The sequence below is a fragment of the Protopterus annectens genome, chromosome 1.part2 (assembly GCF_019279795.1).
Source record: "Protopterus annectens isolate FY-2018-M chromosome 1.part2, PAN1.0, whole genome shotgun sequence".
In the NCBI taxonomy this organism is placed as follows: domain Eukaryota; kingdom Metazoa; phylum Chordata; order Ceratodontiformes; family Protopteridae; genus Protopterus; species Protopterus annectens.
Genome location: NC_056727.1, coordinates 527320189 through 527337046, shown reverse-complemented (window position 1 = coordinate 527337046; position 16858 = coordinate 527320189). Strand labels below are relative to the sequence as shown.

Here is a 16858-nt window from a genome sequence, read left to right as displayed (position 1 = left end):
TAGAATGTTGGGTACGTTGTTATGCCTTATGGGCTGTGGTTGAGTGGCTCACTGAGTTTGTGGGCTATGTGTCATTTGGGTTGTGTTGGGGGGGGGTGGAGGTTGCTTGCTTTTCTGTTTTGGAAGTCCCTGTTGCTTGGGTAGATTTTTATTGAGAGCTTCCGCAAATGTAGGTGTGTGTTGTATATTTCTATGTCTGTGTTTTGGTGGTGTACGTTTTGAGGGACTATGTGATGAGTGTGGTGTGGTGCAAGTGTTTACCTTCTCCTCTTGACTGTCTAGTCCAGTCATGGGTGAAAAGAGCTTTGCTTCCCATTTGGTTATATAAGTGCATCTCTCACAGGTTGTAGTGTTGGGTGGTAGGAGGAGAGGGTTGTCTGTGTACATGAGGCAAATGCTGCATTGCCCCAAGATGCCCAGATTCATCAGGGTAACCCTTCCTCTCCCAACACCTGGCCAAACAATTCAGCAGAAGATGCAGCTACCTCACTCAATTCCTATTTCATTGAATCCATATCTAAGTTGATAAATTCCTTCCCATCTACTACCAACTCAACTAACGTTTCCAAATCCTTTCCTACTCTCAACTCCTCTACCACTTTCTCTCTTACAAGTGTACCCACTAACTATATACAATCCTTGCTCTCTAAACTTAAGCCCTGCTTTGCTTCTGCTGACAACCTGCCTCCCTATTGCCTACAAACTGCTGCTGACCTTGCCCTCCTGTATCATTCTAATAAATCACTCCATATCAGAATCTAAGGTCCCATCCATCTGGAAAGAATTCTGCACCACACCCATTCAAAAAGGAGGTAACGCCACTGACATTACAAACTTCAGACCCATCATGATCCTCTCACCACTCTCACAAATACTGGAAAAATGCATACACAAACAAATCATGAAATACCTTCTACAGGAAAACTTGCTCACACCTACACAGCATGGCTTTCGACTTAAACATAGCACTACAACTGCCCTTATATCCTTCATTAATATTATTGCTCTAGCCAGAGACAATAAGTTGGTCTCCTGCCTATTCCTTGACCTTTCAAAAGCCTTTGATACTGTCTCTCACTCTTTTCTGCTGAACAAACTGGCTAATCTAAACTTCTCTGCCTCTGCTACTACCTGGTTTTCCAGCTATCTCACTGACAGTCTACAATCAGTGAGATGCCTCTCAGCTCTCTCCCCTCCTCTTCCTGTCAAAATGGGAGCCCCCCAAGTATCTATTTTTGGCCCATTAGTATTCAATATATTCACTAATCTACTCCACACTTCCTGTCCGCAGTCATCCCTTGTACAATACACAGAAGACTCCACCGTCATCATCATTGCAGATACTCCTCTGACCTTATCTTTGCAACACAAGCATCTTTTAACTCAGTCGAATCCTGGCTCTGTGACAACCAGCTAATTCTTAACCATAAAAAGACAAAACTCTTACTATTTCTCCCAAAGAACGTCACCCACATTAAATCTACATTTTCTGTACTGTCCCTCAATAACACTCCATATTAATGTTGTACCTAGTACAAAACTACTAGGAGTAACAGATATACATGTAGACAACCGCATTAAAAAAACACACCAAAAACTTGACCTTCTTTATCGAAACAAAAAGGTTCTAACTAACAAAGCAAAAATTACCTCTCTCAAGCATACCTCCTACCTAGCCTTCTATATAGCTGCCAAATTCTTACCAATCTTAACTCCACACTACTAACTAAACTAGAGTCTACCTACAACAAGATTGCCAGATTCGCTGCTCTCCAAACTTATAAATCGCATCATTGTCTTTCACTAAGACCCCTAAACCGGATGGAATTACCTCACCAGTTTCTACTCTCTCAACTACAAATAATTCACACGATACTACACCTGCAATCCTTCTTCCCTAGCCTATCTCCCCTCATCTCTCAATATCCCCCCACTAGGTCCCTACGTATTTCTATGACTTTAATCTACTACAAATATTCAAACCTAAGACTAAAATCGGCTGCAACCTCTACAGCTACAATTCTACCATATCATGGAACAAATTACCACTAGAAATCAAGTCCCTCAAACATCCAAATCAGTTCAAAACTCACTGGCCTGCCACTGCACTCATCCTCCCTGATCTAGCCTATTAATTCATATGCAATCACCAAAACTTCAAATCTTTTTAGCTCGTAGACTTCTTCAAAGTATCACTCTTCTTCTTCATCTCTTATCTCCATTTCTAATGTCACATATCTCATGAAATAAATACATATACTACGAACTCTTTGCACTGTTTATTGAAAATGTTTGTATCGAATAATTTCTCTTATGTATGCTTATTATGTTTTTTTTCCAATATTATTTTTCTGATAAAATGTATTTCATTGTATGTCTACACTGGCGGTATACAGGACATGAGCAGTGGTGCAGCAGTAGCGTTGTCGCCTCACAGCAAGAAGTTCTCCGGTTCAATTATCGGCTGGGGTGCCTTCTGTGTGGAGTCTGCATGTCCTCCCTGCATTCGTGTGGGTTTCCTCCAGGTGCTCTGGTTTCCTCCCACATTAAAAAGACATAAGTCTGGAGCTTTTCTCCCCAGGCCTCTGCTGAAAACTGGCTCGTTCCAAGTCAGACTTTCCGGGTTAACAAATGTAAAATAAAAAATAAAATAAAAATTGTAACCCGCTGACACTATTTAACATTAAAATTGTAAAACTCTGGAGCTTTTCTCTCCGGGGCCCTGCTGAAAAAAGGCTACTTGTCAACAAATGTAAAATAAAATAAATAATAAATGAAAATCTACCCTATTTTGTTATATTTTCCCTTACAGGCCTCCAGATGCATCCTGACAATTGCAAATGAAATTCCAGTTCCATCTATAAGTAATATTCCCTGTTGAAAGCTGATTATTTCTCCCAGAATTTTCTTAAGCTTCACTGTAGTGTTTTTTGGTGGATATAAATACATGCATAATCCTACTGCCAGTAGCCCCATAGTACTACAAATCTACCATTATTATCTTTTCCCCCATCTTCTATCACTATTGGAGGTTTTCTCACAATTAACTGAAGTACTTCCCTTATGCTTTGTCCCAGACATTCTGCAGAGTAACCATCTTGAAATCCTTTCTTTATCAAATTCACATGCTCAGTTCTTTCCAAATGTGCCTCTTGTAGCACAGCTATTTACACTTTTGCATTTTTAATCCAGTTCACCACTCTTTCTTTTTCGTATATATCTGTGAGGTCATTCATATTTAAAGACAATATGGAAAGTGTGATTATGTATATATCTGTGAGGTCATTCACATTTAAAGAAAATATGGAAAGTGTGATTATGATAAGTTATTATTCCCACATGTTATGTATAACAGCTTTATTTAAAGGCCTAGTTTCAACTTTTGTTTTACATGAGTACACCGATGTCTGGCAGGTTTATCTTTATACAGTTGTTTCTTGTCGTATCCATTTGAACCTACACCACATCTTACAACACTTTTTGTTTTAATGATAACCATCAAACACACACACACACGCGCGCGCACACACACACACACACACACACACACACACACACACACACACACACACACACACACACACACACACACACACAGTACCCATTAACTTAATAATAACACTCAAAACTAAATACATCTTCAAATAATGAAATTTAACCCTTTTAATAGGAACAATTGTTCCACCCTGACAGCCACACTCACAGGCTTGAATTAACTGATAATGAAGGTTATCCATGCTAAGACACATGGAACAGTCTGTGCCTCTACTTCCGCTAAGTGCTGCCTATTTTTTAGGGTTGCCACCTTTTAAGTGGGCCAAAGTGGGGCATGGGGGTGTGGCCAACATGACACTGGCCACACCCTCTACCATGACGTCACCACATCAGCGGTGAAGGAGATGCTGTTATGGGTACTAGACCGTACGACGGATGGCTGCTGGAGTGGCTAGCTAGTTGGCTGGCTGCTGGAGTAGCTAGCTGGCCGGCTGCTGGAGTGGCTAGCTGGTTGGTGGGAGTAGCAGCTGGAAGGATGAATGACTGGATGGATGGCTTAATGGGTGGATGGCTGAATGAATTGGTGCCTGGCTGGCTGGATGGCTGGCTGCATGAATGGATGCCTGGCTGGCTGGCTGCATGAGTGGATGCCTGGATGGCTGGCTGCATGAATGGATGCCTGGCTGGCTGGCTGGCTGGCTGCATGAATGAATGAATGGCTGGCTGGTTGGATGAATGGATGGCTGGCTGGCTGGATGAATGAATGGATGGATGGCTGACTGGCTGGATGAATGGATGGATGGCTGACTGGCTGGATGGATGGCTGACTGGCTGGATGGATGGCTGACTGGCTGGATGGATGGCTGACTGGCTGGATGAATGGCTGACTGGCTGGATGGCTGACTGAATGAATGGATAGATGGATGGATGGATGGCTGACTGAATGAATGGATGGATGGATGGGTAGGTGGACATGGATGACTGGCTGATTAGAAAAAAAAAAATCGCAGTATTTTTTATAGCAGTTGTAGAAGCGCTTAAAACAAAGCACTCCAACAGCCACGATCTTTGCAGGGCTCTTCCTGCCCCAATCCCCACCCCTCTCATAAATTGCAGCCAATTGCTGCACAAATTAAAGCACCCAGACCTAACAGGCAGCAGCTTTGCCTGCAGGTCCGGGTTGGTAACGTCACTGAATTGCCGGGGAAAAGCTGAAAGTAATTGCTGCTTTTCCCCAGCAATTCAGTGTGACTGAAAAGTGGGACTTGAAAAGTCCCACTACTTTGCACAGTGGGCAACGGGATGAGGAAGCTCAACCCGTGAGTGTCCTGCTGACAATGGGACGGGTGGCAACCTTACTGTTTTTTGTATTATCTTTATTCCTCCCCAGATGTAGAAAATAACTTGAATGCTTTCAAAAAACATTATCTCCTAGTCATTGAAAGAAAGAAGCATTCTGTTTTTATTGCTCCCTTACCGGACTGTCTCCATAGAAACATGAGAACCAGAGACACAGTTGCCCTCCACTACAAGCTTTTTACATTGCACTGTAAGTATTTATGTGGTAGAGGAAAACGTTTCATTATACTTAGTGCTCTTTTATTTACTTGCTTCCTCTTAGAACTTGTTATTAAAACAAGCCAAGGGCCTTAATCCAGTCATTCACTTATGCAAAAGTAAGACAAAGCATATTGATGTTTATTATATCATGTTTTCTTCGCTTTTTACATTGCAATGCCTAAATTTCTTAAAAATGAATAATAAGAAAGAAGAAGAAGGAAAAATAGGGGCACCTGTTTACTTTAGTATCCCTATTACACACAAAAATAACTGAAAAAGATTTACTTTATAGGATGCAGTGTAGGTTATGTATTATAAAAACACTGTTAAGAACATATTGTTTTACTTGCAGTTAAATCTTTCCTTCTTCTTCCCCTCTCCTAAATTTTCTTCCAAACATTAATGTCATGAAGTGGGGCATACGCTTTGGACTCCCCAACAAGTTTAACAAAGTCAAAAAACTCCAATATTTCCAGTTTTGTGTTCCGTCATATTTCACAAATGTAATTAATGCATTGTAATCTCACATTTATTCATCAACTTCAAGTTGCTGTTTTTTTTTCCTTTTGATCTCCATCTCCCAAGTCCTGTCTCTGGTTTTTCAACATACTCCTGGTTACTCAACTCTTGTGCTTTTTTCTGTCTCTTAAGCATTTTCTTTTGGAACATTGGAAAAAGTTTCTACAGTCTCTCCATGGGCTTTATTATTGGAAGAATACGAATCAGAATCCTGTTCTGTTTGACAGTTCACTTTTTGTTGCACAAACTGTTGTATTTTCTCTTTAAATGGTTTTGACCCTCCAGGAAAAAAATATTCTGTAAATAGCTGGATACAGCAGCTTGAATCTCAAACCTGCTTCTTGACATTCCCTGATTGCTGCAATAAATTTATTTCTCTTCTGCCTGGTGTACAGTGAGCTATCATTTTCCACAAAAATTCTAGTGTCTCCCACTTTTACTATCTTGTCCCTCTGCCACTCTTTTGTCAGAATCAACTCTTTCTGCTGGTAGTACTACATCTTTAGTATTAAAGGTCTGGGCTGCTTTCTCATGGTCAGGTTTGGAGCATACAGATGATGCGAAATTTCAATTTTTAACTCCTGCTTTGGTAAATCAGTCCAGTTGCTGATCTGTGTTTTCATAAAATTAATACAGTCTGTTCCTTCCAGTTTCTTTGGTACAGCAGAAAATCTCAGGTTTTCCTTATGTGCTCGGTCCTCTAATTCTACCATTTTTTGAATCATCTCTTCTTGAGCAGTCCCATACTAAGCCAATCTATTCTTCCTTTTGCCCTCTGATTTTTGCAGTTATATCTTATCATCTGAATATCTGTTCAAAGCTTTTTCCACTGTTTCCAACCTTTTGTTATTTGAGTTAATATACTCCTTCAGTGTTTTGTTTACATTAATCAGCTTTGAGCAAATTTTACTTATTTTTTTCCTCTAAATTACTGGAGGTCGTGTCTTCTGTCAAAGGTGGAGCTTGAACTGCTTTTTGCTGAGCAGCTGCATGATTCTTCACATCAAGTGTTTTCTCCTCACTTTTTGTGACTGATTTTCATTCAGGTTCTCTGACTTTCTTTTTTGCTGGCATTCAGGCAGTGCACTTACTAGTCAGTTACTGAAATTTATCCAAAAAAAAAAAAACAAATTCACTGACACTGTTTTCTGAGTTTCTGTTTTCACACTGGGAGAGCTGAAATTAAGCTACCTGTTAGTGTGCATCCATCTTGGAAGTCTCTGTTGTGGCTGTTTATTCTGCTTTTTGCCAAAACTGGATGAGGAGAAAGAAAATCCCACGGACAACTTGGAAAAGGAGGGCTGAAAATCTTAAGAGATTCCCTGGATCAGCTTGCCCCTTTCATCACAGTTTTTGATCACCTCTGCTTCAGAAGGACCAAACACTAAATCTCTATCCAAGGGAGAACTTAGCAGCTCAATTTTAAATCATTTGGGAGGTTCTCAAAATGCAGTCAAGCAAACCTCTTACAAACAGTACCAGTGGTCATAGCTCTAGAAAAGGTATCAAGGGAGTCACATACAAACACTGCAAATGATGATTAGTGACCTTTTCAAGAGAAGAAACAAAGTTATTTTAAAGCAGATTTTTTTTCACAAGAAGAAACTGTAGATAAAGCATTCCTCATACTTTTACAATTTGTCAGAACAAACTTTAGCACATGAGTCTGACAAGTCAAAATTCTGAAAACCAAATTTGCAGAAGCATAATTTTTTTCCAATACCTGTCAATAATTTCCTCATCTCTATTAGAAAGAGTAGTACTGGATTTAACTAAGTGTTTAGCAGCAGTGGAATCAACTAAGGCTATTGCTGATGGGTCAGGTTTGGGAATAGAGCATAAAAATGTAAAAGAATAAAACTTTATACATCCTAGATGCCTTTTTAGTGTCAGCTGGCTGACTATCAAGAAAATTGCACATAGTAAGACGCACATCCTGTAAAGCTGACAGGTCAGAAGGAATGGGTGTAGATTCTGGAAAATACCTCTGTAACAAATAGTATTTTCTGAGGGACTGAGAAACCTCATTGTTCTCTGACTGAAAACACTGGGACATTCTAGCGACAGTCTCAGAGAAAGAGAAACCCCACATGCAGAATCAGAAACTGAGCTCTGAGTCTGAATCAAAAATCAGCGGACAAAACCCATATCCATCCTTGCATATTCTTGTTCAGATTCAGAATCTTGAATCTATTCAAGAAAAGAGGAAAGTACAGTTTTGCACCTACCATAAATGTAGATGTTCGAGTGTTCACCCTGCTGCAGTCATCACACTTGGGTTATCCTGCCGTCAGGTGGTCCCGCAGACGGCCCAAATTCCAAAGTCTTGGTCCGGCATCGGTTGCTGTCACTTCTTCCCTGACGTCAGTGCGTCAGGGGTATATAAGAGGCATCTGACACCATATTCTTCAGTTTTTCTTGCCCCAGATGTCAGGTGCCCCCAACAGGTAGGCAAAAAATATATATAAATGTACATATGGCTATATAAAAATTAAACAAAACCCTTAGGCACAAGCAAATACACCACAGAGGTAGTATAGGATAAAGTGGTAGAGATAAGTTCAGCTAGTTCAGAGGGGATGGAGGGAGGGTAACCTGGACTGCAGCAGGGTGAACACTTGAACATCTACATTTATGGTAGGTACAAAACTGTACTATGTTCATTGTGTTACCCTGCTGCAGTCATCACACTTGGGTTGAATCCCAAAGCTAAGGATGGGAGGTGGAGTCAAACAGGGTTAGAAGAAGGTAGTATGCCCTGCAAAACTGCAGTGGCAAAACCAGCTCTAGTCTTAGAGTATAGAGGTAAGTGATAGTGTTTGGTGAAGGTGTGCACTGAACTCCAAGTAACAGCTTCCAGAATATCCTTGGTTGGCACTCCCCTGAGAAAGGCTGCTGATGTAGCTGTAGCCCTGGTGGAGTGGGACCTAATGTTAGCAGGTACTGGTTTCCCATGGTGTGTGTAGCAGAAACGTATGCAATGCCCTGGGGCTGGCAAACAGATCTATGTCTGGGCGTCCCCATTTTTGAACCATCATTGCAAATACTTGTGGATCTAGTTTCCATTCGTGTGTATCCATGATGTTTCTGCTTAGGTCGTCTGCCAATGTGTTTTTCTTTCCTGGCAGGAATTGTGCTTGTAATTGAACCTGGTAAGACAGTACAGTGTTCCACAAGGTCATTGCCTGCCTGCATAGAGGGTATGATGTGTGCCCCCTTACTTGTTTATGTACCACATAACTGTGGTATTGTCCATCTTTATTAGTAGTTGTCCTGGGTGTAGAAGGTCCTTGAAAGCTGTTAGGGTATTCTGCACTGCTAGCATTTCTTTTTGATCGATATGCAGGTGTATCTGATCTGTAGTCCATTTGCCATGAATGCACTGCCCTGCCATGTGTGCTCCCCAGGCATAGTCCGATGCATCTGTTGTCATAATTTGCCTGGCTGTGGGTAAGGAGAAAGGCTGACCCTTGTTGAGGTGACATGCCTGTGCCGACCATAGAAACTCCTGTTGAAGGCAGGGAATGAATGGTATCATTGTTTCCAAGCTGTGGCTGTGCTGAGTCTATACACTTTTCAGGTACCATTGTAATTTCCTCATATGCAGTTTTGCAAATGGTATTAGTAGAATGCAAGATGCCATGAATCCCAAGGCCTGCAGAATTTTTCTTGTAGGGAGTTGGGTCTTTGTTGCCATTATTTTGAAATATTGAAACAGCTGTCCTTGCTTGTCTGGCGTGAGATAAGCCATCTGGGCTGTTGTATTCAAGCTGGCACCCAGGAATATTATGTTTTCTGAGGGTACTAGTTTTGATTTCTTTTCGTTTACTGTGTACCCTAGGCAACTTAGAAGGTGTTTGACAAATGCCAGATGCTTTAAAAGAATGTCCTTACTTTCTGCTTGAATAAGGCAGTTGTCCAGGTATGGGTATATTTGAATTCCTCTTTGTCTGCAGTATGCAATTACTGGTGCCAGGCATTTTGTGAAGACCCTGGGCACAGTAGATAAGCCAAAGGGCAGTGCAGAGAATTGATAATGCGTTGAACCTGCAATGAAGCAGAGGTATCTTCTGCAATTTTGTCTGATAGGGACATGGAGGTATGCCTCCTTGAGGTCCAAAGTGACTAGCCAAGCATTCTTGTCCAGCATGGGAAGAAGCTGATGTAGTGTTAGCATCTTGAATTTTGGTACTTGCAGATAGGTGTTCAGAACTGAAAGATCCAGAATGGGTCTCAATGCTTTGTCCTTTCTTGGGACTAGGAAGAGTCTTGAGTAAAATCCTTGTCCTTGCACCTGTGCATGTACCTGTTGAATGTCTCTCATGTTCATGAGAGCCGTAATTTGTTTTTGTGCCTCTGCCCATTGATTTGGTGGCAGGTTTGGCATTCCTTTGATCCTTGGTTAGGTATGAAAATGGAATCTGTATCCTTGAGAGACAATGTTTAGAACCCATTTGTCTTTTGTGATGATGTGCCAGTTGTCTGCAAAAAATGCTAGTTTTCCTCCCAAGGGAGTTGCCAGGAGAGATTTGCTTGGTAGTTTGAGGATGGAGTCATTGTGTTTGTCTTCTGCTAGCCTGGGGCCTGTCTTCTCCTCCTTTCTGGGTAGCAGAACCCCATTGGCGAGGTTTGTTAGGGCCCTGTGACTGGCCTCTGCCCCTTGGGCATCTGTATTTGCCCCTCTGTGATCTGTCAGAAGCTGGAAAGTACCAGTTTTTTGTTGGCCAATTTCTGCTGAAACGAGGGGGTTGTACCTGCAAAAAATCCTTGACCGTTTGCATAGACTTTGCCTTATCCTCCATTTTCTTTAAAACCTCTTCTGCTTTGACACCAAATAATACATCCTGTTGTAAAGGTGCATCCAATAATTTTGCTTTAACATGGTCAGGGAGGGTTTGTTCTTTTAACCAAGCATGTCTACGTATGACAGAGCCAGTAACAGCTGCTCTACAGGAAGCTTCCAATGAGTCAAATCCGCATTGTAAAGTATGTTTGCCCACTTGTTCAGCTGCATGCAACAGAGCCTGCATTTCCTTGAATTCAGGCTGTCCTGAATGTGTGCTCATTTTTTGTTTTAACTGAGACATAAGGAATTGTTGATATTTCAACATGTGAAACTGGCAATTTAATGCTCTCATAGCCAGAGTTGCTGAGGTGTATATTTTCTTTCCCCATCTATCTAGGGCTCTGGAATCCCTTTCAGAGGGCACAGGATTTTTAGCCATAGAAGCTTTTGCTCCCTTAGGACCCTGGAAAATTGTTTCTGGGTCAGCTACAGGGCTTTTATAAAGGAATTTGTGTGAGTCAGGTACTCTGTAGTATCTGTCTGGTTTGGCTGGAGCAGGAGGTGGAGAGTCTGGATTTAAACTGGACTCCAAGTAAACATCATCCACAATGTCTAAAACAGGAGGGATAGCAAGAGGTCTGTGCTGGGGTAGTAAAAGGAACTCTCGGAGCCTTTTCTTAGAATCTGAGTAATCCTGGCCTTCCCAGTGGAAATGTTCTCTCATGGTATGTAAAGTTTCCCCAAAGGAGTAGTCTTCAGGGGGAGATGCTGAGGGAATAGAATCTTCAGCATCAGAATCCTCATAAGGTGGTAAAGCGTAATCCTGTTCCTCAGAAGAATCTGAGGAGAGAGAAACCTGGTCAGAGGATGCATAATCCTCCTCTTGTCTTGGTCTTTTATCAGGAGGGGGATGGGAACCCCTGATAAGGGTAATCAAATCTTCAGCCATCTTAAGCATTTGTTTCTTGGGCATGGGGCCTTGAACTGTAGACTGATGTACAGTTTTCCTTGGTTTTAAAGGAGTTTTAGGTTTAGCATAATATTTAATGGTTAGTGTAGTCGGTCTGAAGACACCTTCTGCAACCGAAGGTGTTTCCATTGCACCGGTGTCTAGTTCTGCTCCGGTGTCAGTAGATGGCTGCGTTGGCCTAGTAGACTCCGTTTGGGAATCCGCAGCTGTCTGGGGTTCCAGTTCTGCGGTCATCAGGGGCTGCGTAGGCACCTCACTGAAAACCGTAGAACCAACGACAGGCCCAACTGAGGCCTCGGTGTCTGGCTTATTCCTAGGCTGCCTGTCCTTATCCTTGCGTTTTTTATGAATGGCGGTCGTCGGCTGCTCCGACGGTATGATATAATTAAATTTCCAACCAAAATATTGCCGTGCGAAGTCAAAACGGCGTTTGATAGTTCGTTTATTAAACCTAGCGCAAAACCGACAACCTGTGACCTTGTGATCTGGGCCTAGGCAAGGAATACAGTAGGAATGGAAGTCCTTATGGGGTATTTGCTTCCCACAAGAAATGCAATTGTTAACTTTTCTGACATCGGACTGAGGCAAGAAAATGTTCCCCAATGGGGTACTTAGCTTTAATGAAGACTTCGGACTGAAATTCAAATAAAAAATCTCAGGTGTCGGCCGACCGGCACTTGCGAACTGCTTCTGCTTCGGGCACCGCACGGCAAGAAAGACTGAAGAAAATGGTGTTGGATGCCTCTTATATACCCCTGGCGCACTGACGTCAGGGAAGAAGCGACAGCAACCGACGCCGGACCAAGACTTTGGAATTCGGGCCGACTGCGGGACCGCCTGATGGCAGGATAACCCAAGTGTGATGACTGCAGCAGGGTAACACGATGAACATCCCCTTTTTCTTTTACCAGAAACTTAATTTACAAGCAGGATCAATAGCCTGAATTAAACCCCAAGCCAATACCAGTAAACTACACCCCCCCCCAAAAAAAAAATTGAGGAGGAGTAGATACATGCTTGTTTTTCTGTTTCTTTTTGACAGGAAAATGGGGACAACATTGTTACTAATGACAACTGCTTCCCCAACGATGGGCAGAGCATTCTGACACAAAAGAGAAACTTTCCCTGTTCCCTCTCCCAGGACTGACAAGAGTGGCTCTTCCTTACCCAGTGAGGGGACTCCCAACAGCTGCAGAAGTCGTGGCTAACTCTGGTCCATACTGGCTGTAGCTGCTACACCAGAGGGATCCAAGGTAAAAGATGAGTGGCCTGAGGTACAACAAATGGCCACAGCAGAGTCATCCACCTATGGCTGAGGGAAATTGCTAGCCTGCTGTGGTGGCAAAGGCTGTTTGCTTATTTTTTCTTTTTGTGGCTGGAAGAAGGACCAACCATGGGGCCAGTAGTCTGTTCCATTGTCTAGCTGAAAATAGTGCCTCTTTTCCAGGGAAGATGAGTAGCAAATGCCAGTAAAACTTCCAGCAAACAAAAGTTACTTTTTTGACAGAATAAACAGCACAAAGTACTTTAAAATGCTATGGCAGCCTCACAATGAAAAATAAGCCATTTTTTCCTCAGGAAATATGATTTCATTTGCTTTACACTACTTTAAACTGACAGAAAAAAAAAATTGTTCCATTTAAAAGATCATTACAGTCTTGAGACAGCCCATTAAGTAACAAAACTAGTTTTAAAATAACTTTCCTGAAGAGAAAGTAATAAAACATCAACAAAATTTAAAAAAATAGAAGGCATTGTTCCCAAATGGACCTTATCTGTACAGCACAGAAAAGTACAAGCCGACTGTTGATCCTCAAAAGCCTCAGAGGAGCACACTCTTCGGCGGTAGTAAAGCTCTTAAAGGCTTAATGCACACACTTGTCTTTTAGTCAGGTCAGCTTGAGCTGCTTGACAGTTTGGGTGCGTAGAAGGTGCCTAGAAGCTTTGGAAACTGGCCGGCTCTTATATCCTTGGCAGGATATAACCCGTATAGCTAAGGCAGCAATGATCAATATGAAGAACGCCCAGTAGGAAATTAAATGAAAAGGTATACAAGCATTGCAATGCAATAAGAATTAAGAATACTAAAAATACTTTGGCTAAATGTGCAGTAACATGTCAGGAGATTTAAATGTTATTTCTATGTTTTGGATGCTGTTTATTTAGATATTAGAGAAGGAATATAGAAAATCTGTTCGACTCTAAACAATTTGACTGGCAGGTTACACTGAATGCTTGAGTTGCAGCAAGAATTAATGTTGGTTGGTAACTTTTAAGTGCAAGTTAAAAAACAAAAGGTAAATTAATTAACTGAGGTCATATGATCAGTTGATTATTTAATGCAAGACAGGTTTGGATATTCACAGTGTAAAGAAGTCTATGTTGTTAGATGAAGGAGCTTACTGTGATGCATGTCATATGAAATTCATTTTTAACAAAACAAATGTTTTTAGTTCAGATATGCATAAAACAACAAAGTATTCTGAGTAAGTACATACATACGGAGGCATATATGCTCGTTTCAAAAATAAGGAAAATAAGTTGTTCTGCCTGCACTATCCACTTGAAAGTATGTCTTTGCAGGGAGTACAGGTCTCCTGTGGCCAAAGTTAGCTACAGTAACCTGTGTACTACTCCAGGTGGTAATGTGTATTGGTGCAGGGGACATACAATCTTTCTATTCCCATAATTCATTCCTGTACTATATCATGAAGCAAGGGGCTCGGCTCTAGGAAAATCAGAGTGGTCTGTCTTTCACAACATATATAAAACACAAAAATAACAGCTTTCTGCACTAAAAGCATAGCAATCTACATCATAAAGAATTATGTCTGAACTTCATTAGGTCTTTGCTTAAATGTAAAGCAAAAAGGTGTCTAAATCACTTTAATTACTTCATTGAATGGCTGTTGTCACTTTTTACCTGTCACAGAAGCTTTTAATAAATTGACTTTCTCTTCCAGTTCTGCAGTCTTCAGATTAACCATTGCACCATGTAGCCGTGACTCATCAATGTCAATGCCCAGGTAATATGCATCCTAGAGACAAATATAAACAAACAGCTGCTTTCATATCCATGACTCATCAATGTCAATGCCCAAGTAATATGCACCCTAGAAAAAAGCTGCTTTCAAAAATGGCAAAAAACTCAAGATATTAACATCATGGTTCTCAGGCTCAATTCCTGCCTGGAGTGAACTTTATGTATAGCCTGCGTATCATCCGTGTGTCTGTATGGGGTCTATATTATAAGATCAAAACTTCAGATAGTCGAATACCTAAAGTTTGATCTCTAAATGTTGAAACCTGAAAACCATGAACGGCCACGTCCACACAGGGAAAGAATTTGCTTGGCCATATAAAACAAAACAAACTTTTAAACCCAAATTTAGTGGGGGAGCTGTGCCCCCCACACGCCCTAACTAAATATACCAACTCCGAGATCACTCTACATTTGAGAAAAGGGCAAACTCCACATAATAGCCAAGCAATTTTTTTTCCCTGATGAAAAATTCGCAGAAGCGGCTGTTCGCGGTTTTCAGCTTTCGACATTTACAGATCGAGCTTTAGGTATTCGACTACCCGAAGTTTCGATCTTGTAATACAGACCCATCTGTATGAGTATTTGCTAAGGTCTCCAGTTTCTTCCAAAATCTCAAAGATATGCGGGCAGATGACAATGCAATGCTCAAATTTTGCCCAGGTTTGTCTGCTGTACACATAAATGTACAAGCTCTATGTGATGGACTGATTGCCCACCTTGTGCTTTTTGCTTTGTAGGATAGGCTTTGGTTCCCTGTGACTATGAGCTGGAGAAAGTGGATGTTTAAAATGGAGGATGACTTGATTAAAATTAATATTAATGCGAGTAAATGGTAATACTGAAAAAAAAAACCTAAATATATAGATGTACTTAATTTTCCCATAAAAATGTATCTGCTTCTGCAAGTTGAGTTTTGAGTAGCACATAGTACAGTTATGAAAGTAAACTTAACACAACAGAAGATGCTTGAATGATTAATGCTGCAGTAGCATTTGGTACATGGGTTATATCCTGCTGACAGTATAACAGCCAGTCAGCTTCCAGGGCTTTAAGGGCACCTTCCATGCACTTCAGAGCTTTTAAGCCAACTGAGAGAGGGAACTTGGAACCCTGTAAAGGTCAGTGTTAGGAAAATGAAAGTTACAGGTTCATAGATTCAAAGCTGTTTAGTAGGCTGACAACCACATGGGCTTTTTAAGCCTAGCCATGCATCTGAAATCTCTGACAAGTTCTGGTACCCTTGAAAAGTGTAAGCAGGGGCTTGGGAGATGGAACATTTGCAATCAGGGACCTGGGAGATGAACCACTTACAGGCTGCCTGTGTCTATTGGAGACAAAGGTGCCAAATCAGGGATGAATTTCCTGCTCCCCATCCAATTATCCAAGTTACACTTGAATTGGGTTAGGGGTGGCCACAGTGGTGCAGCAGTTAGACGTGCCACCTCACATAACAGGTTCTCCAGTTCAATTCTCAGCTGGGTTGCCTTCTGTGCAGAGTCTGCATGTCCTTCCTATGGTCACATGGGTTTCCTCCGGGTGCTCCAGTTTCCTCCCACATCCCAACGATATGCTGTAGGTGGACTGGATGCTCTAAATTGGACCTAGGTTTGAGTGCCTGCGTGTGTATGCCTTCTGTGGAAGGTTGGGCGCTGGGTTGGCAACTCAACACTGTAAAACTTCACTGCCAATCATTCTGCGGACCGTTGTTCGCTGTGGTGACTCCTAACTGGGAAAAGCAGAAAGAGGAAGAAGAAGACACTTGAATTGGGTTAGGGAAGAACTCTGCTTCACATGGATGGGGAGCCTGTTTTAGAGGTGGGGTAGTCTCTAGGATATATACCTGTCTCTCTAACAGGTCCTGTTTATATCACAGGCAAGATTTATAACTTTAGAATGGGCAATTCTAGTGCTATTTGTTTTGCGGATATGCAGAAGGTCCATCAGAGGTGGGGGGGGGGGCTGACAATGACAGATCTCTGTTCAATAGCTTGTAGGTGACAAGCCTACAGGGATAGGGCCTTCAGGCCGTCTGCATACTGACTCTTGTATTCTTTTAGTGAAGAACCTCTGCGGATGTTCCAATTACTGGATATGTCTATTTAAGTACGTATCAAAGGGGCCACTGTACTCATTCTAGAAGATTTAGGATTTTTGCATGGAAATGTTTACATAGATATTTTTATACCCCAAGCAGACTCCAGATAATTTTTCCTCATGTAGACAGCAAATGTTGGAGGTGTGATGGGGAAGAAAGAGGTAGTCAGGAACACAGGGAAGGTGAGAGTGACTCTCACAAAGAGTCTGTTGTGGCTTATGTTCTCAACTTTCAGACAAGACTTAAAGAGCTCATGGGTTTAGCTCAAGAGCACCAAGCAGTGGCTCAACAACAAAAGAAGGTGTGACATGACAGGAATGCTCAAGCCTGAGAGTATGCTGAGGGCCAGAAGGTGATGGTACTTGTTCCTGTTAGACATAAGTTGCAAGC

The 16858-nt window shown here is 41.7% G+C and overlaps 1 protein-coding gene across 1 annotated transcript in view; it reads right to left on the bottom strand.

The window, feature by feature from the left end:
- THUMPD2 (THUMP domain containing 2) overlaps positions 1-16858 on the bottom strand; it is an 898882-nt gene that overhangs the window by 255226 nt on the left and 626798 nt on the right. The window contains exon 9 of the mRNA XM_044060164.1: positions 14254-14368. Coding sequence (XP_043916099.1) covers positions 14254-14368 — 115 coding nt within the window. The remainder of the gene's footprint in view (positions 1-14253; positions 14369-16858) is intronic.